A 20,180-nucleotide genomic window follows, 5' to 3' on the forward strand; every position below is an offset into this window, starting at 1 on the left:
CCTGCTGGGAGGTGAATCTGGGTCCCAAGAGGTCCCCGGGGCTGCTGATAACCTGCTGGTAGGCTGAGCAGGGTTCCCGGGGTCTCTGACTGTAGGGCCTGGGGGTCTTAGGGCTGGTGGTGGCCTGATGCTCAGCAGGGATGGGGCCCCGGGACTGGTACTGGCCTGATGGTAGGTGGGCTGGGTCCTGGTACAGGGGGCTGCACTGATACAATTCTCTATCTGATACATCTATTCTAAATATGTCTTCCAACCCATGACTTGCTTTTTCTTTCTTTTTTTTAAATACTGCCTTTTGAAAAACAAAGCTTTTAATTTCGATAGTCAAATTTATCTATTTTTCTCTTTATGGTTCATGCTTTTTATGCCCTCAAAAACCCACACAAATCCAAAGTCACAAATATTTTCTCCTGTGTTGTCGTCTAGAAGATTTATGGCTTTACCTTTTACGTTTAGGTCCATGATCCAAGTTAATTTTATTTGTTTATGTTCTGAAGTAGCACAAGTTACGTAACACCACCACCCACCCCACCACCATAAAGATATCCAGTTGCTTTAATATCTTTTGTTGAAAAAGACTTCCCTTTCCTCATTAAACTGCCTTGGCACTTTTGCCAAAAACTAATCAACCATATATCTGTGGGTCCATCTGTGTACTCTGCCCCATCCCAGTGATTTATATGCCCATTCTTTCCAATAACTCTGCAGTCTTGATCACTGTATCTATACAGTATTACATTACCATATAACAAGCCTTGAAATCAGGGAGTATAAGCTCTCCTACTTTGTTCTTGGAAAAATTGTTTTGACTATTCTAGGTTATTTGTATTTCCATACATTCCGGTATCAGCTTGTCAGTTTCTACAAAAATAATAAAATAACCTTCAAAAGGCTGCCAGAGTTTTTAGTGAATCTAATATTAGTTTCCTAGAGCCACTGTCGCAAAGCGCCAGCATTCCTGCCTGGGGACCCGGAGGTCAGAGGAGCCTGGGGGCTGCAGCCCTATAGTCCACAGTCCTGAACACCAACAAAACAAGCCACAAGGCCAGTGACTGAACAACCAGAAATACCCTCCCAGCTCTGCAGCGTGCAAGTCCGACACTGAGCTATCTGCAGGGCCGTGCTCTCTATCTGAAGGCCCTAAAGGAGGGCTCTCCTCGGCCCTCTCCTTAGCTTCTCGTTCTCGTGGCTGCTGACGATCCTTGGCATTCCTTGGCTTATAAACGCATCACTCCAGTCACGGCATCCATCTCCATGTGGCCTTCTTTCCTGTGTCTCTCTATGTATCCAAATTTCCTCTTCTTATAAGGACATAAGAAGCTGAATTAGAGTCCACTCTAATCCTATAACCCGTAACACTTTGTATCAGCACTAATGACTATCAAGAACTCATTGGAAAAAATTTTAAATATGGTTCTTCCTCAAGTAACTTAAAAATTTTGTTGAGAAGACAAAGTTAACATTTAGGAAGCTATCAGTGAAAAATGAAAAAATAATTTAGAGTGCTTCAAACAATAAATGTTAACTGTGCATAAAAAAAGCACACGCCAGGTCAGAAGTCAGAGGGCTTCAGGGTCGATGTACCAAAAGGCTGGTGGAACAGAGAAGAGGCAAGAGGCTAAGCGTCAGATAACAGGGACAGAAGCAGGAACTGACCTGACACAGAAGGGCAGGCGAGGAGACGAAGGTCAGCAAAGCAGCGCCTCTGGAGCAGCCCGGCCAGGAGACAGCAGGACGGAGTCCACGGAGGCCTCCGTGAAGGCCGGACAGCAGAGTTCTGATTCGACACGTGAGCGACACAGGTGCCCCGGAAGCCAGGCGGGAGGCAGAGCTGGTGTGCTCAGCGGGCAGGGCACACTGAGAGAAGCAGAGCTGGGGAGGAGGCGAGTGAGGGGCTCCGGCTTCCTGCCCAATCAGTCCTCTACTCTGCAACCAGGGTGAGGTTTGAGAAAATTCAGTTTGACCAGGAAACTCCTCTGCATGTTGAAGCACTGAGTCTGAGATGCTCAAGGAATCAAAGATGATACCAAAATGTCTGACCCCAGTCTCAATAATGGCTGCAGGAGCATTACAGGGACCAGGAAGGCAGGAAAGGGATACAGCCTGGAAAGGAGGCAAGAGCTCTGTATGGATTATGAATAAGTTGAGGTGGCAATTAAATGACAGCTAGAATTTGGCCAGGTTATGACGGGGAGGGCAAAGGCAGGAATATGCACGTGCAGTGTTAGAAAACCTGCACAAGGCTGCTCTCCACACTGCAGAGGCGGGCGTCAGTGCGGGAGGGGACGGCACCCCGCTCCAGTATCGTCTGGGAAACGCTACGGCGGAGGAGCCTGGTGGACCACGGTCCCTGGGGCCAGAGTCAGACACTCTGTGACTAAATAACAAAAAAAGGGCAGGTGCTGGGGAGTCAGCGGAGCCAGGCCTAAGAGGAGTCAACCAGGCCCGCTTAGAAAAGGACCAGGAAAGCTGGCAAGGGTGGAGTCAGGCAGCCGGGGCGAAGGGCAAGGCAGGCCAGCTAAGCTGGGACCGGACCTTAAACACCACAGACGGAACCCATCCTGGAAAGAAGGCCGGCCAGAGATTAGGAAGCAGTTGTGGAATAACAGCTTAATAGCTGACACATCATTTACTAGACAGTTCTTTTTTTTTTTTAACACTATGGTATGTTCAAAGCATATAAATGAATTTATCCATTGCAACTTCACAAGAATGAGAGAGATGACTATTACTGTCCTCAGTTTACAGATGCGGAACGGAGGCGCAGAGAAGTTAAGCGGCTTGCCCAAGGCTCCACTTGCATTAAATGGCAGAGCCAGGACTTGAGATCATGGTGAGTGCAAGTCGCTCAGCCGTGTCCGACTCTTTGCGACCCCAGGGACTGGACAGTCCGTGGAATTCTCCAGGCCAGAATACTGGAGTGGGCAGCCTTTCCCTTCTCCAGGGGATCTCCCCCACCCAGGAATCAAACCGGGGTCTCTGGGCATTGCAGGCGGATTCTTTACCAGCTGAGCCGTCAGGGAAGCTCTGAGATCATGGTGGTGAACGCTTACTCCGTGCCGTGGTTTTACATATTTGCATTTGGTATGTATATGAGCACTGTGTACATACACACACTATGAGGCTGTTTTGGGGGGAAAAAAAGCAATATGTTTCCCACCCCCCTTTCTGGCACACGATCTGTTCTCTGTTCAAGCAAACACACGCACCGCCCCAAGGAGGATTACGGTCGGTAAAGGGAAAAGAGGGCAGTCATTTTTGGCTTCAAACCTCAAAACTGATTCTTTTTTTTAATCCATTTGTAACAAAAAAACAGTTTAGGGAAAGACTTTATTCAAACAGCTCTAATTTATCAAGCACTTGCCTGGGCCCACCATAACTGGTACAAGATACAGGCAGGAAGAGTGCAAGTTAGGACAGGAGAAACAACCCCACCCAGGAAACGGGAGAGAGGGTCTTCCCCACAGGAGGAGGAAAGAAAGGGCAGCGAGTGTGTCAGATTCCCTCTTGGCACGGGCTGACTGTGTTCCTGCAAACCCACACACTGACGTCTCAACACCCAGTACCTCAGAATGTGACCTATTTGGAAACAAGGTCTTTAAAGAGGTAAGTAAGTTAAAAGGTGGAGAAGGCGATGGCACCCCACTCCAGCACTCTTGCCTGGGAAATCCCACGGACGGAGGAGCCTGGTGGGCTGCCGGCCATGGGGTCGCTGAGAGTAGGACACAACTGAGCGACCTCACTTTGACTTCTCACTTTCCTGCATTGGAGAAGGAAATGGCACCCCACTCCAGTGTTCTTGCCTGGAGAATCCCAGGGACGGGGGAGCGTGGAGGGCTGCCGTCTATGGGGCCGCACAGAGTCGGACACGACTGACGCGACTCAGCAGCAGCAGCAGGTTAGAATGAGGGCACTGGGGTGGCACCCTAGTCCAACACGACGGGCGCCTTATAAGAGGAGGAGGAGCCCAGAGATGCAGGCGCACAGGAGGGGAGCACGTGGCGAGAGGGGAGGGGAGCACGCGGCGAGAGGGGAGGGGGAGGCCCGCCGCCAGCAAGCAGAGGCCAGCCTGCCGCACGCCCGCCTCGGACTCCGCACTCCAGGCCCGGCGGGACACGGGCTCCCGCTGTGTTTAGCCAGCCAGTCTGTGGGGTTTGTATGGCAGCTGTAGACAGCTAACACCCCCCTCTAGACTGAAACCCGCTGGGGAGAGAGGTCTAGAAAAAAAAAAAAAAAAACAAGGTAAATATGGGGGGAATCCCAGAGAAGTGGAGCTTGTTTCTCACTTCCAAGGACAATTTCAGGCTCCCTTAAAGAATTTCTGTGTTCTTACGCTTGTTGGAGGGAAGGGGCAGTGAGGGAGTTTGGGAAGGACACGCACACACTGCTATATCTGAAGCGGAGAACCAGCAAGGACCCGCTGCAGAGCCCAGGGGACTCTGCTCAGCGCTCTGTGACGGCCTGGACGGGAGGGAGGCTGGAGGAAGAACAGACACACGCACCCGCATGGCTGAGTCCCTTTACCGTTCACCCGAAACATTACAACACTGTTAATCGGCTATACCCCAGGGCAAAATCAGAAGTTCAAAGTGTAGGAAAAAAAGAGGATTTCTCTGTTCTAACAGCCCAGGTAACACACTGAAACTGGGAGGACAGAATAATGAATTGGAAGACATCCAATGTCACCGTCCTGATATCTGTGGAGCAGGGATTTCAGGATTTCCAAAGGTAGTCTGACAGCAGCAATGAGTATACCTCACACCTAGACTTTGGTCTCTAACACCATTTTCCAATCAAAGGAGCTAGGGCTCTGTGGAGAAGGATTCTAGGACTGGGGCAGGAAGTACACAAGAAAGTCAGAGCATGTTGTAGTGACAGAAACGAAGGAAGGGGTTTGTGACAATGATGGGGTATTATGCCCCGAGGTAAAGGAAAGAGCTCCCGATGGCCAAAGCCGAAACGATGTGAGCAACTGCATAAGCAGAGTAGCAGGGGTTATAAAGTATAAAATGGATGTCCCTGAGCTCATCCTGACATAAGTAACTGAGCAATAAGTAAGGGAGAAAAGACTACGGTCATGCAGAAAAACTGCAAGTAATTTACATAGACTCTCTGCCCTTAAGAAGACAGAACAGCTCCCAAGTCATGAAGCACTGGCTGTACATGGCGACCTCCTTTCAAAAGGGTGCAGCACGGAGAAGGAAGGAAAAACTGCTTTCTTTCCCTTTACGGCAACTTTGCAGTGAAGAGGCCTGACACACACTGCCTCAAGCCAGGCGATCCAGGTCAGCACTGAGTGGGACGTCACATCCAGGTCAGCACTGAGTGGGACGTCACATCCAGGTCAGCACTGAGTGGGACGCCACATCCAGGTCAGCACTGAGTGGGACGCCACATCCAGGTCAGCACTGAGTGGGACGCCACATCCAGGTCAGCACTGAGTGGGACGCCACATCCAGGTCAGCACTGAGTGGGACGCCACATCCAGGTCAGCACTGAGTGGGACGCCACATCCAGGTCAGCACTGAGTGGGACGCCACATCCAGGTCAGCACTGAGTGGGACGCCACATCCAGGTCAGCACTGAGTGGGACGCCACATCCAGGTCAGCACTGAGTGGGACGCCACATCCAGGTCAGCACTGAGTGGGACGCCACATCCAGGTCAGCACTGAGTGGGACGCCACATCCAGGTCAGCACTGAGTGGGACGCCACATCCAGGTCAGCACTGAGTGGGACGCCACATCCAGGTCAGCACTGAGTGGGACGCCACATCCAGGTCAGCACTGAGTGGGACGCCACATCCAGGTCAGCACTGAGTGGGACGCCACATCCAGGTCAGCACTGAGTGGGACGCCACATCCAGGTCAGCACTGAGTGGGACGCCACATCCAGGTCAGCACTGAGTGGGACGCCACATCCAGGTCAGCACTGAGTGGGACGCCACATCCAGGTCAGCACTGAGTGGGACGCCACATCCAGGTCAGCACTGAGTGGGACGCCACATCCAGGTCAGCACTGAGTGGGACGCCACTTTGAGAGACGCTCTGATATGATAACAAAGGCGCTTTCCCCGGCAGTCTTCCTCCCCCAAACCATGACCTGAGTCTAATCCTGAGAAAAGCATCAAACAAATGCCAACAGAGTGTCATTCTACAAAACACCTGACCAGTAATCCTCAAAACCGCCAAGACCAGGGCTTCCCTGGGAGCTCAGTGGGAAGGCCGCCGCCTGCCAATGCAGGAGACAGAGGTCTGCTCCCTGACCCGGGAAGATCCCACGCGCTAAGCCTGAGCTCTGGAGCCTGGGAGCCACACCCGCTGCGCCCACGCGCTGCGCCCACTGGGGCCACACCCGCTGAGCCCAGGCTCCACAGTAAGAGAAGCCGCTGCAAGGAGAAGCCCGCGCGCTGCAGCCGGAGAGACGCCATGCAGCAGCGGAGACCCAGCACAGCCGGAAACAATCGGTGAAAGTCACGGAAAAAAGCAACACTGTCGAGGTCATCAAAAGCAAAGTCTGAAAAAACGGTCACGACTACAAGAAGCCCACAGGGACGTGACAGCTAGCTGCAACGTGGAGCCTTAGACGCGACCCTGGAGCAGAGGAAGGGCATTGGGGAAGAACTGAGAAAACAGACTGTGGGCTTCAGTCATTATTAATGCACCAATTGTGGGTGTTCACTCGGTTGTGTCCAACTCTTTCCCGCCCCACGGACTGCAGCACACCGGGCTCCCCTGTCCTTCACCATCTCCTAGAGTTTACGCAAACTCATGTCCATTGAACAGGTGATGCCATCCAACCATCTCATCCTCTGTCGTCCCCTTCTCCTCCCGCCTGCAATATTTCCCAGCATCAGAGTCTTTTCCAGTGAGTCAGCTCTTCAAATCAGGTGGTCAAAGTATTAGAGCTTCAGCCTCAGCATCAGTCCTTCCAATTCAGGACTGATTTCCTTTAGGATTGACTGATTTGATCTCCTTGCTGTCCAAGGGACTCTGAAGAGTCTTCTCTAGCACCACAGTTCAAAAGCATCAATTCTTCAGCGGTCAGCCTTCTTTATGGTCCAACTCTCACATCCATACATGACTACTGAAAAAACCATAGCTTTGACTAGATGGACCTTTGTCAGCAAAGTGATGCCTCTGCTTTTTAATATGCTGTCTAGGTTTCTCATAGCTTTTCTTCCAAGGAGCAAGCGTCTTTTAATTTCATGGCTGCAGTCTCTGTCTGCAGTGATTTTGGAGCCCAAGAAAATAAAGTCTGTCACTGTTTCCATTGTTTCCCCATCTATTTCCCATGAAGTGATGGGACCTGATACCATGATTTTTTAATGCATCAGTAGGGGTTGATTAGTTATGACAAATGTGCTATTTAATAACAGGAAAAACTAGGTGTGGGGCATGAAGAAACTGTCTGTACTATCTTTGCAATAATCCCATAGATCTTAAATGTTCTAAAATAACTTTTTTTTAAAAAAAAGGGTAACTTGAACAATCAATAACCTCAGATACGTAGATGACACCACCCTTATGGCAGAAAGCAAAGAAGAACTAAAGAGCTTCTTGATGAAAGTGAAAGAGGAGAGTGAAGAAAATGGCTTAAAGCCCATCACTTCATGGCAAATAGATGGGGAAATAATGGAAACAGTGAGAGACTTTATTTTTGGGGGCTCCAAAATCACTGCAGATAGTGACTGCAGCCATCAAATTAAAAGACGCTTGCTCCTTGGAAGAAAAGCTGTGAGAAACCTAAACAGCATATTAAAAAGCAGAGACATTACTTTCCCAACAAAGGTCCATCTAGTCAAAGCTATGGTTTTTCCAGTGGTCATGTATGGATGTGAGAGTTGGACTATAAAGAAAGCTGAGCGCCGAAGAATTGATGCTTTTGAACTGTGGAGTTGGAGAAGATTCTTGAGAGTCCCTTGGACTGCAAGGGGATCCAACCAGTCCATCCTAAAGGAGATCAATCCTGAATATTCATTGGAAGGACTGATGTTGAAGCTGAAACTCCAATACCTTGGCCACCTGATTTGAAGAACCAACTCATTTGGAAAAGACCTTGATGCTGGGAAAGATTGAAGGCAGGAGGAGAAGGGGATGACAGAGGCTGAGATGGTTGGATGGCATCACCAGCTGGATGGACATGAGTTTGAGTAAGCTCCAGGAGTTGGTGATGGACAGGGAGGCCTGGCGTGCTGCAGTGCATGGGGTCGTAGGGAGTCGAACACGACTGAGCGACTGAACTGAACTGAACTTGAAAAAGGGCTGCCTTACCAAACTCCCTACACACATATCAATACCTAAGGCAGCTATCTTATCAGGGCAAAGGGAGTTTGGCTGGGAACATCCAAGGAGTGGGCAAGGGTATACAGGGAGGCGATGCCACCTAAGGACCCCGATCTCCAAAAGACTGTGAAGCAAGTACCGACTGAGTCAGGCCTCCAAACACCACTACTGATCTTAAGACAAAGTCCCTTGAGGAACCTCAAACCACATGCAGATTTGAGGCCACTGCCCACACCGCCCTGGGGATACAGAAGAGTCTACCTACATCTCAGACGCGGCTGTGACGATGAGAATGTTAACAGTCAGGACGCCTTAGTTAGGCCGTAACTAAGGGACTCTCGCGAGACTGGCTTTCACAATAGGGATCCTAACCTTGCCTACCTTTGGCTGTGCTGGGCCTGCAGTGCCGCCCTGGCTCTTCTCTAGTTGCGGCGGCGGGGGCTACTTGCCCGCGGCAGCCCGCGGGCTTCTCCCTGTGCCGGCCTCTCCTGCTGCAGAGCGCAGGCGCTGGGTGCGCCCAGAGGTCTCGGCAGCCGCAGCCCGTGGTCTCGGGAGCTGCCCCTCCTGAGCTCCAGAAGACAGGCTCAGTGGTCGTGGCTGCACGGGCTTAGTTTCTCCAAAGTATGTGGGGTGTTCCCGGGTCATGGACTGAACCCCCTGTCTCCTGCATTGGCAGGCACACTGTCTACCCCTGAGGCACCAGGGAGGCAGGGAAGCCCCAGGAATGTTTCTTTATTTCACATAACAACTGCCAATATACTATTGTAACACTCCATTCTGCCAACTTCAGGGCCTCAGCCATTCCTTAGCTAACTTTTCTGGCGCTCTAGCTACCCTGATTCCAGGTATCATGTAGTGGAGCAATGACATCTGGCAGAAGAGACCGACCGCTTCTTCAAGCGTGACTCTCTGAAGAGTACTGCTCAGGTACTTTGTAGAATGTCCCTGAATGTGAGTTCGTCCGATGCTTTCTAATAATTAGACTGGAGATTTTTGATTTGGGGGAAGAGTATCACTGCGGTGCAAGACTCTTAAGGAGCAAAGAAGCTTCCCCTCAAAATTCACTAGCCAGCCCCTTCCTAAACTAAGCACTGGGAATAATGAAATTACCATAATCAGTTCGGACCAATCAGGACACAATCCTGAGTCATCAGGAAGGATATATACCAAACCAAGGGGCACAAATGACCACTGAAAAACGTGAAAGGCAGAGAGAGCCTTTACTTTAAAGAGACTACACTAACATGAATAAACATTAAAACAAGTCTAGTTTAAAAAGGAAGACACTTTTAATTGCCAGTTTACTTGTTTCTCCAACATTATCACCATCCAGAAGGATTTTAGATCATTTACACATGATAAATCTCTCTTCTCAGCTCTCGAGGGAGTAGCAGGAATGAAGGAAACACCTCTAAAAGACAGATCCCATCTACAGCTCATCTAGATCCCTAGGGCAACATTTCTCAAACCAGTGTGCTTTGCTACCTTCTTCTGTACCACGGAAACAAGCAGGCCATAAAAATGGTAATCTGTGATCAAATTAACTGATAGAGACTAAGGCAAACAAAATCAAACAGGCTTCTTTACTAACACATCTCTCAGAGCCTTTCAGTTCAGTTCAGTTCAGTCGCTCAGTCGTGTCCGACTCTTTGCGACCCCATGAATCGCAGCACGCCAGGCCTCCCTGTCCATCACCATCTCCCGGAGTCAGAGCCTTTATATGCTAGCAAGATTATAAATTTGAAGAGGAGGATATACTACTTACACTGTTTAACATTTTCCTCCAAAAAAGAAGGTTTTCGTTTTTTGTCCTGACCATCTATGAGCAATTTCTAGAACAGTATTCTGTTTAACACCACCTTGAGAAATACTGCTGTAAGGGGAAAACAAAGACTCAAGAATACAGTTTTTTATTATTAGACAGTTGTGGTGGGGGGAGGAATCAGCAAAAAATAAGTATGCTGAAGAAGGTAGGAAGCAAATTCAGAGAATTCAGTGATAAAGAAGCGAGAAAGCAGATAGTTCCCAAAATGTTAGAGACAGTCGTTATTGAGAAATTAAACAGAATGAGAATAAAAATGCTTTTCGATTTGACCAGGAAGACTGCCATTTGTAACCTTTAAGAAAATGGCTTCAGAAAAGAGGAGGCAAGAAGGACGGTATACAGAGTGAAAAAATATTAGGACGGGGATGGAAAAAGAAACGCATGAAGCATCTACAGACCGTCAGTAACGAGAGTTTGGCAGCGAAAGTAAAAACAAAGACATTGGTTGATTGGGAGAACGGAGTCTATGGAAGAATACAAAAATTTTAGAACAGCTAACACCTACGTATGGTTGAAGATGAAAGTGAAAACCTACGGAAAGAAACTGATAATCACAGTCCAGTACACGGAAGAAATGGAATCCAGAGTATAAATCACTAGAAAAGACTTATCTTTCTTTCCAGATTGTAGAGAATTTGAATAGTAATGCCTAACCATTCAAGTCTGAAGATCTCCTTTTAATACTCCAAAATTTCATGGATATCTGTTTATTCCACCCCAGAGAACTTTTCAGTCTAGAGAGTGCGGTATGTAGTGTAAGTTTCCTGATCTCTTGCTCCTCTCAGAAGCTATGCTATGGTGAAGGGCAGGCTACTGAAAAGCACTTAGCTCAATGCTTTTGTGCCTCAACCCTCATGAAATAAGAAGCAAAGCAGTGGTTGGTGACAATAAGGAAACTGGGAGCTCAGGAGATTTTAACTTATAACGATTAACGATAAATAATTGACATACAAAATAAAAACTTATAACAGGAACACACGCCGACACACAAATCACTGTGGAGATGACCAAAAGAGGCTCCAGAAAGAAAGGGATCTATTACACGCATCCCATCCAGAAGTTTCCACAGGTCTGGTATATCAACAAAAATTGCGTAGGTCATAAGTCAATAATATAGTTCCCAATATGCTGGTGAGAACAAAGACCACTCAGCATCGGTCTAGTTACAGTCTAGCTTTAAACTTTCACTATTTAAACTTAGTATGACTTTCCAACACGAACCCTAAAAGTTAAGCATACAAAACTGTATTTTTATTTCCTTTCAAGATCAATTAGGACAATGACACGAGATGCTGTTGCTTAGAATGTTATTTTTAGAGTCTATCTTTTGGGTTACTTTCACTAACAATTCAAGCTGAGTACATAATTTTGGATTGTCTATGTCCAAGTCACAAATGCGGCTCATATATGGCTCCACAGCCCACCTATAAAAATATTTTGATCACAAAAAAAGGCAGTAATTCTGATGCTTTAACTCCTTAATACTTAGCCCTACAGAGATTTAAGAGAAGTTAGACTGCTTAAAAAATATATGGTGATCGCCATAAGTAGATGGGTTAGAGGAGGCCACATTCTTTAAATAAAGAAATTAATAATGATCAGTGAGCATGGAATAAGGGATAGGGCAACAACACTCACACCAAATCCGGCAGTCTCCAGCCCTGTGTATGTAGACGTAAGGCGGCCGGCCACATGGACCGGCCAGATCACCACCACTGCCAGCTCAGCAGCCCGGCTCGGGGAAAAGGCGGCATCCACGGAGAGGCCACCCTTGAGAACCAAACACAGTTTCGTCTGGCAGGGACCGGAAAACGTGGCCGTGGCGAACCAGTTACAGTCTGACAGAAACAGGGCTGCCAGCGGCAAGGGGAGCCTCCAAGGCCGCGACTCCGGAAGGCAGAGGCAGCCACGGCCGCGCAAACACCCCCGCCACGGAGCTGAAGGAAACTATGGGGGCTGGCGGAGGCGGCTTCGTGCTTACCTTGTCATCCTCGCATCTCTTCCCCAGGCCCTCCCGGGCCTGCAGCCGGCTGCTAAGGCGGCCGTAATCGGCCTCCTTCTGGTCAATCTGTCTCTTGTGCGAGTCCACCAAGAGCAGGAGGTCCGAATTGCGCTTCTCCAGGCGCCCGCGGGCCACCTCGGTGCGCTGGACCCGGCCCTGCAGCTCCGCCACCTCCTCCTGCAGCAGGACGTGGCGTGAGGAGATGCTCCAGTAATTGAAGGCGAGCACCGCGATCACCACCAGCAGGACCGCCAGAACCAGGGACGGCAGGCGGCCGGCCCGCCGGTTGGCCCCGAAGCCCACCATGGGGCCGAAGCAGGCCGCGCCCGAGAGCCTCGGCGCCGACACCTGCGGGCAGAAGCTCAGGCCGCGGCGGAGGAGCTGCCCGGGGGACGCGGCCCCAGGGCCGGCCGACGCGCCCGCCCGCGAGCCGGAGAAGGGGGCGGGGCCGCCAGCCGCAGGCCCCTCCCCGCCCCCCCCCTCAAAGGCGGCCGCGGCGCGTTCCCTCGGCTTTCCTCCAGACCCTGCACCGGCGGGGCGGAACCCGGAGACCCCGGCGCCCGCACCGCAGGCCGGACGCCTCAGGGTTAGGGGGCGGGGAAAGAAGCCGGAAGGGGTGGGCTTAATGCTGGCCCCGCCCACCGGCTGGTCCGGGTCTCCAAGGGAGCCATTTCCTAGTTTCCGTCGACGCCTCCTCTTCTCGCGAGAAACTGGGCGTCTCTCGCTGCTCGCAGTCTTGTCTCGCGAGGGTCATCTCGGTGGACTGGCGTGGTCGTTTGGGTTGTCTGGGTGAGCTTTTGGACGTGAACCGGAATCCCCTCGGCTTCTACCTGGTCGGTACCCTTGACCCACGGTCGAGGCCCTCCGAGTTTTTGCTTTTGAGGACGTCTGAGGCTGCGACCGCTGTGTAGGGAAAACTGAGGGGACCTGCGGGCAGAAGGGGCGACAAGAAGGATCTTGCACTTGCTTCAGTAGATTTTCTCGCTCGTGCCGACGTTGTGAAGAGAAAACAACCACAAAAAGAAAACGACCATGAAATAGCAGTGTCCCCAATCTTACGGAGATAAGAAGAGCTAGAACTAAGCTTCATGACTGAAAGGGGTGGTGCCAGCCTGGTTTCCAAGGTTACTGCTTTCACACTGAGGGAAAGAACTTCAGAAAGGGTGAGCTTTTAGAAACTGTTCGTCAAGTCGCTGCTACTTTTGCCTCGAGCTAGGCTTCCAAGTAAAAAGTCCAGAAGCTGCTGGCAATGAATAATAACTCTCGCTGTTACTGATAGCAAGCACATTCTAGGAGAGAAATTATAGCTCTCTCACAGATTGTTTCTGCATGCTTTGTTGTCGTTTAGTCGCCAATTCATGTCCCATTCTTTGGGACCCCATGGACTGTAGCCCTCCAGGCTCCTCTGTCCATGGAATTTTCCAGGCAAGAATATTGGGAGTGGGTTGCCATCTCGTTCTGCAGGGAACCTTCCTGACCCAGGGATTGAACCAGTATCCCCTGCGTTGGCAGACAGACGCTTTACCATTTGAGTCACAAGGGAAACCCTTTTCTGTGTTATCCTCTCAGCAGCACAGTTTTAGGGATGAGGAATCGAAACCACAAAGATGTCCCAGAAACTTTCTCCAAGTACCGTGCCTTGAGCCAGAATTAGGCTTGAATTCGGATCATTGGTGTCTAATATCACTGCTCTTTCCTTTATAATAGGCTTCCAGGCTACTGTTGCTGTATGTTCAGCATTAATTAAAGTGATGCAGAACAAGCCCCTACTTTTTGTTTTTTCCTGCATATTTATGCATGAAAGTTTTAAGTTATTGGCTCTAACCTGCTTAAGGAAAAGGTGGTGCTGATTTATTTTTTTCAGACCTCAGGATGCTTCCCTGGTGACTCAGAGGTTAAAGAATTTGCCTCTAATGCGGGAGACCTGGGTTCGATCCCTGGGTTGGGAAGATCCCCTGGGGAAGGAAATGGCAACCCACTCCAGTATTCTTGCCTGAAGAATCCCATGGACAGAGAAGCCTGGTGGGCTACAGTCCATGGGGTCGCAGAGAGTCAGACACAACTGAGCGACTTATCTTTCACTTTCAGGATCAAGAACATACATGAGCATGCTGCTAAGTCGCTTCAGTCGTGTCCGACTCTGTGCAACCCCATAGACGGCAGCCCGCCAGGCTCCTCCGTTCCTGGGATTCTCCAGGCAAGAACACTGGAGTGGGTTGCATTTCCTTCTCCAGTGCATGAAAGTGAAAAGTGAAAGCGAAGTCGCTCAGTCGTGTCCGACTCTTAGTGACCCCATGGACTGTGGCCTACCAGGCTCCTCCATCCATGGGATTTTCCAGGCAAGAGTACTGGAGTGCGGTGCCATTGCCTTTTCCGATACATGAGCATTAAACCGCCCATAGCAAAAACTTTGGTATTTTCATTGAGATCAGAGTGGTATGATTCTGAGACAGGAAGACTTATCATAGAATTATTCTGTGCTTTCTATCCATTTAAAAAATAAAGTTACCTGCCTAATAGTTCTAGAGTAGACTGGAAAAACTTTTGAACCATCAGAGAGTGATGATTTCTCTCCCAGTTCAGTTCAGTCGCTCAGTCGTGTCCGACTCTTTGTGACCCCGTGAATCGCAGCACACCAGGTCTCCCTGTCCATCACCATCTCCCGGAGTTCACTCAGACTCACGTCCATCGAGTCCGTGATGCCATCCAGCCATCTCATCCTCGGTCGTCCCCTTCTCCTCCTGCCCCCAATCCCTCCCAGCATCAGAGTCTTTTCCAATGAGGCAACTCTTCGCATGAGGTGGCCAAAGGACTGGAGCTTCAGCTTTAGCATCATTCCTTCCAAAGAACACCCAGGGTTGATCTCCTTCAGAATGGACTGTGTGGATCTCCCTGCAGTCCAAGGGACCCTCAAGAGTCTTCTCCAACACCACAGTTCAAAAGCATCAATTCTTCGGCGCTTAGCCTTCTTCACAGTCTAACTCTCACATCCATACATGACCGCAGGAAAAACCATAGCCTTGACTAGACGGACCTTAGTCGGCAAAGTAATGTCTCTGCTTTTGAATATACTATCTAGGTTGGTCATAACTTTTCTTCCAAGGAGTAAGCGTCTTTTAATTTCATGGCTGCAATCACCACCTGCAGTGATTTTGGAGCCCCCCAAAATAAAGTCTGACTGTCTCCACTGTTTCCCCATCTGTTTGCCATGAAGTGATGGGACCGGATGACATGATCCTCGTTTTCTGAATGTTGAGCTTTAAGCCAACTTTTTCACTCTCCTCTTTCACTTTCATCAAGAGGCTTTTTAGCTCCTCTTCACTTTCTGCCATAAGGGTGGTGTCATCTGCATATCTGAGGTGATTGATATTTCTCCTGGCAATCTTGATTCCAGCTTGTGTTTCTTCCAGTCCAGCATTTCTCATGATGTCCTCTGCATAGAAGTTAAATAAGCAGAGTAACAATATACAGCCTTGACGTACTCCTTTTCCTATTTGGAACCAGTCTGTGGTTCCATGTCCAGGTCAAACTGGTACTTCCTGACCTGCATACAGATTTCTCAAGAGGCAGGTCAGGTGCTCTGGTATTCCCATCTCTTTCCGAATTTTCCACAGTTTATTGTGATCCACACAGTCAAAGGCTTTGGCATAGTCAGTAAAGCAGAAATAGATGTTTTTCTGGAACTCTCTTGCTTTTTCCATGATCCAGAGGATGTTGGCAATTTGATCTCTGGTTCCTCTGTCTTTTCTAAGACCAGCTTGAACATCAGGGAGTTCACGGTTCACGTATTGCTGAAGCCTGGCTTGGAGAATTTTGAGCATTACTTTACTAGCATGTGAGATGAGTGCAATTGTGTGGTAGTTTGAGCATTCTTTGGCATTGCCTTTCTTTGGGATTGGAATGAAAACGGACCTTTTCCAGTCCTGTGGCCACTGCTGAGTTTTCCAAATTTGCTGGCATATTGAGTGCAGCACTTTCACAGCATCACCTTTCAGGATTTGAAGCAGCTCAACTGGAATTCTATCACCTCCACTAGCTTTGTTCGTAGTGATGCTTTCTAAGGCCCACTTGACTTCACATTCCAAGATGTCTGGCTCTAGATTAGTGATCACATCATCATGATTATCTGGGTCGTGAAGATCTTTTTTGTACAGTTCTTCCGTATATTCTTGCCACTCTCCCAGAGATACAAAAACTAAAAACACCAAAATTATTAATATTTATTTCACATCAAGCTTGAGTCCTTTGCTCTGGTTTCATAAGATCCAAGAAAGGATAACCTCAAAGGACAACCATTCTTTGGCAAAAAAAGAAAGCAAGACAAAAATGGGAAATCCGAGCATTCTGTGAGGAGCGTTGGGCCTGAGACGGGTCTGTTTATTCAGTCCCGGTTCTTTCTCACTACTTGAGACTCACCCGGGAGAAATATGAGTGGGCAAGTGGCATCAACATTGGGACCTACAGATCAAGATTCCTCCCAGCTGGATGAACCTGTGGTTCAGCCCAGTGTTGAGCAACCTGAACAAGAGGAACCACCAGCTGAGATTCAGGATATCACACCTAGAAAGGAGGAGCTCCATGGAGGGGATCCAGTGAATCGTGATGAAGAGGAGAAGGATGCCTCTGAAGATTCTGGCCTGGAAGCTGGTCTCCAAGAATTGTCTGTGGCAAAGACTGGGGGTGAAGGTGGAGATGGTCCTGATGTCAGGGAGGAGTTTGCATCAAATATGGAGCCTGTTGAAATGCCAGAAGCAGGTGAAGGGCAACCATTTGCTTGAAAGAAGATAAACTGAAACCATCTATGCTGTTTTTCTCTTGTGTATTTGACTGTTAAAGTTCTGTCAATAAAGTTTAGTTTTCTACTGGCAAAAAAAAAAAAAAAGGGAAATCCTTGATTATAATGGATTCACCTATCCTTTCCTCAATTGCGTATTGGCCTTGCTTTGCTTAGCCTAGCAATTGAAAATTAATATGTAAAGTGATGTTAACTGCTTAAGATGTTACTCTTTCTTTATAGAAAGTGTTTTCATTTTTATATGAGATTCTGGCATGTAAAAGAATGTTACTACTTTCACTTTCACATATATTTTTTCATCAGGTGCTTAACTCTTTTCTAAATGTGGAAGTAACTTGCCCAGAGTCTTACATCTCCTAAGTGGCAGGGCTGAACCTGGAAAACCAATCCTCTTTCCACCCATCCCCCAGGGAAAAAAACTTTTCTTTAATAATCTGCTTTGATGGTTACCTCTTCAAGCTCTTCTCCCTATTAAAGAGCCCAAACCAGATGTCATCAAGACAGTGTATAAGTGTTGTATTGAGTGCTTTCCAGGTGGCTCAGTGATAGAAATCCTTGTACACTGCAGGAGATCAAGGTTGGATCCCTGGGTCAGGCAGATGCCCTGAAGAAGAAAATGGTAACCGAGTCCGATATTCTTGCCTGGAGAATTACATGGACAGAGGAGCCTGGCAGGCTACAGTCTATGGGGTTGCAAACAAATACATGTGACAAAGTGGCTCTTGCTACGGGAATCGCTTGGCTCCCAGGAGGAAGGAAGGCTGTTTCATGTTCCCTCTTTTGCCTTGTCTCACGGCCAAGCCATTCATCTTCAAAAGCAGGAGCTTCCCTGAAACTAGAGCTCTCAGGTCAGTCGTTACGTTTCTCCAAATAAGCTCATGAAGTTAGTCCTGTAAAGGCTTCTGTGTACTTTTGGGATCCTCTAGGTAGTCTTGGCCACAACTGGGACTGTTTGAAATTCTACCGAGACTGAGGCAACCCCTCCTAGAAGGGTGCCCTGATTTGCAGCCTTTTGGGAGCCCCAGATACAGGGGCACAGTAAGAGGACAGGAGGCAGCTGAAGTTTTCACACCCAAATCTGCACCCTTCGGACACAAGTCTGGCACGTCTTGCAGAGCACCACATGCGGCACTTCTGCCCATTTCTCTCGCTTTCTACAAAACTGGTCTAGTTGTAAAACAGTGTCATAATTAAGGCCCTTCAACCGGCCAGTGTCCCCCATCTTTCAAAGGATACTGTGGCCATTCAGTGTCACAGAAGAAGATCAGGCGTGTCTTTTTAGATTCTGGGGATCAGAATTGTCCCAGTTTTTTAAAATACATTTTAAAGGAGTGGTTCTAGAACTGTTAGCTCCCGTCTGTGAGAGAAAGAAAAGTGGCACCCACAGCCATGGCTTCTGTCCACCGCAGCGTCCCTCCCTGCTCTAGATGGGGATCTAGACAGACTCTCCTCCGAAGCTTTCCTTCCCTGGTCGGACTTAGTCTGTCCCTTACCAACGCGGGTGCCGTACGCGTCCCTCCCGGTTCTACCACCGAGGCGGGGTGGCGATGCACCAGGGTAGACCTGGTAGCATCCCAGGCTGATTTCTAGCTCCTTAGCACAGAGACCTTTGTTCGATTTGTCCTTTTCTCTGATGCCGCCCAGGGCGGAGCAGAGGAGCTTTCCTGTGCCAAGCCAGGGCTTCCAGGGGAAGCGCCCATCTTACGTGTGCCTGCGCACACTCCTGAGCACAGGCCTGACTGCAGGAGCAGTGGTGAGTCATAAAGGGGTCAGCTGCAACCAAGGTGTCCCTTCTGAGCGTCACCACGCCAGTATAAGCCATCGCAAAAGAGACGGTGAGGGGCTGGCCAGTGAGGAAGAAAGCGGTTCTGTCCTGAAGTTACTAGGGCCAGTCCTCGCAGTTCACTCCCACAGATTCCGCAGAAAGAACATCTGAGGAGCGGGGACAACAGCCACTGCGGAGCCGCCTCTGGTCCACGGGGCCGGTGCTGCAAAGGGAGAAGCCTGCTGTGCTTCCCGGCAAGCGGCGACCCGAGCGCCTCTCTCTGAGCTAGAGCTCCATCTAGCTTCCGGCTCCTAGCAAGGCTCTGTACTTCCTGACTGCCAATCCGAGTTTGGGACCTAAGTAGCAGTACAGCAACAGCACAGACCACAGGTCCCTTGGAAGCCTCTGATGTGACAGTTTAGGTTAGCAGTTCTGAGTCTTTCAGGAAAAGAAAACAAGAAAAAGTATAAGGAAGCAAAAACAAGCGTATAAACAGGGTAATCATAAGGTTTCTCTCCTAGGGTCACGTGCAAGTTAAATGAGTTAATGCATCCGTGCTTAGAACAGGCACTTAGCACATGTTCAATAAATGCAGCCACTACTGTGCTCACTTTGGCAACACACAGACTAGAACTGGAGCAATGCAGAGATTAGCCTGGCCTCTGTGCAAGAATGACATGGAAATTCGTGAACCATTCCGTACTTTTTTGTAGAGACATGGATGGACCTAGAGAGAGACTGAAGTAAGAAACAGGAAAACAAATACCATACATGAATGCATCTATGAGGAAGCTAGAAAAATGGTATAGATGATCTTATTTGCAAAGCAGAAGTAGAGACACAGACATAGAGAACAAATGGATGGATCTCACAAGGGAAAGGAGGGGTGGGAGCAATCAGGAGACCGGGATTGGCATACGTACATTATTCACAGTAGAGCACAGGGAGCTCTACTTGATACTCTGGTGACTTAAAAGCAAGGGAAGTCAAAAAAGGGGATGTATGTATGTGTATAGCTAGTTAACTGCTGTACAGTAGAAACTAACAGCCTTGCAGAGCAATTATAACCGAAGAGCAATTGATAAGAACGATGTCGCCGCTGCTGTTGCTATTGCTGTAGCGGTAGTTTTCAGTTTGTGGCGGAAATGGATCTATTTGTTCACTGATGTTTGTCTATATTTTGAATAAATAATTTCTGCATAATCTCGCCACTTTTTTTAAAAAGTCTGAGGTGCTATGGTGATGAATAAAATAGAAACTTACTTAGGGACAGGATGGGACACGTGCACCCACGGCCGATTCATGTGAGTGCATGGCAGAAACCACCACAATATTGCAAAGTAATTAGCCTCCAATTAGAATTTTCTAAAAACTTATGAAAATTACTAGTGATTTATAACCTTTTCCACTATATATTTTCTTAATCGGTGAACACTAAACATACAGTTACTGTCACATGAGTATAAACTATCTGTACAGTTTCTGACATCATGAAAGATGTTCTTAGAG

General features: G+C 48.7%; 1 protein-coding gene and 1 non-coding gene across 3 annotated transcripts in view; one reads left to right on the forward strand and one right to left on the reverse strand.

Moving 5' to 3' along the window:
- The window catches only part of GOLM2 (golgi membrane protein 2), an 87,590-nt gene extending 75,112 nt beyond the window's left edge, over nt 1-12,478 (reverse strand). For both annotated transcript variants that reach the window (XM_068963986.1, XM_068963985.1), the window contains exon 1: nt 12,091-12,478. In XM_068963986.1, coding sequence (XP_068820087.1) covers nt 12,091-12,417 — 327 coding nt within the window. In that variant the 5' untranslated portion in view covers nt 12,418-12,478. The remainder of the gene's footprint in view (nt 1-12,090) is intronic.
- A 6,796-nt stretch (nt 12,479-19,274) lies between these two features.
- On the forward strand, nt 19,275-19,378 carry LOC138074707 (U6 spliceosomal RNA). Its single transcript, XR_011144525.1, has one exon. It is a non-coding gene; the product is annotated as a U6 spliceosomal RNA (small nuclear RNA).
- The last annotated feature ends 802 nt before the right edge of the window (nt 19,379-20,180 follow it).

This window comes from Capricornis sumatraensis, chromosome 2 (assembly GCF_032405125.1).
Source record: "Capricornis sumatraensis isolate serow.1 chromosome 2, serow.2, whole genome shotgun sequence".
In the NCBI taxonomy this organism is placed as follows: Eukaryota; Metazoa; Chordata; class Mammalia; order Artiodactyla; family Bovidae; genus Capricornis; species Capricornis sumatraensis.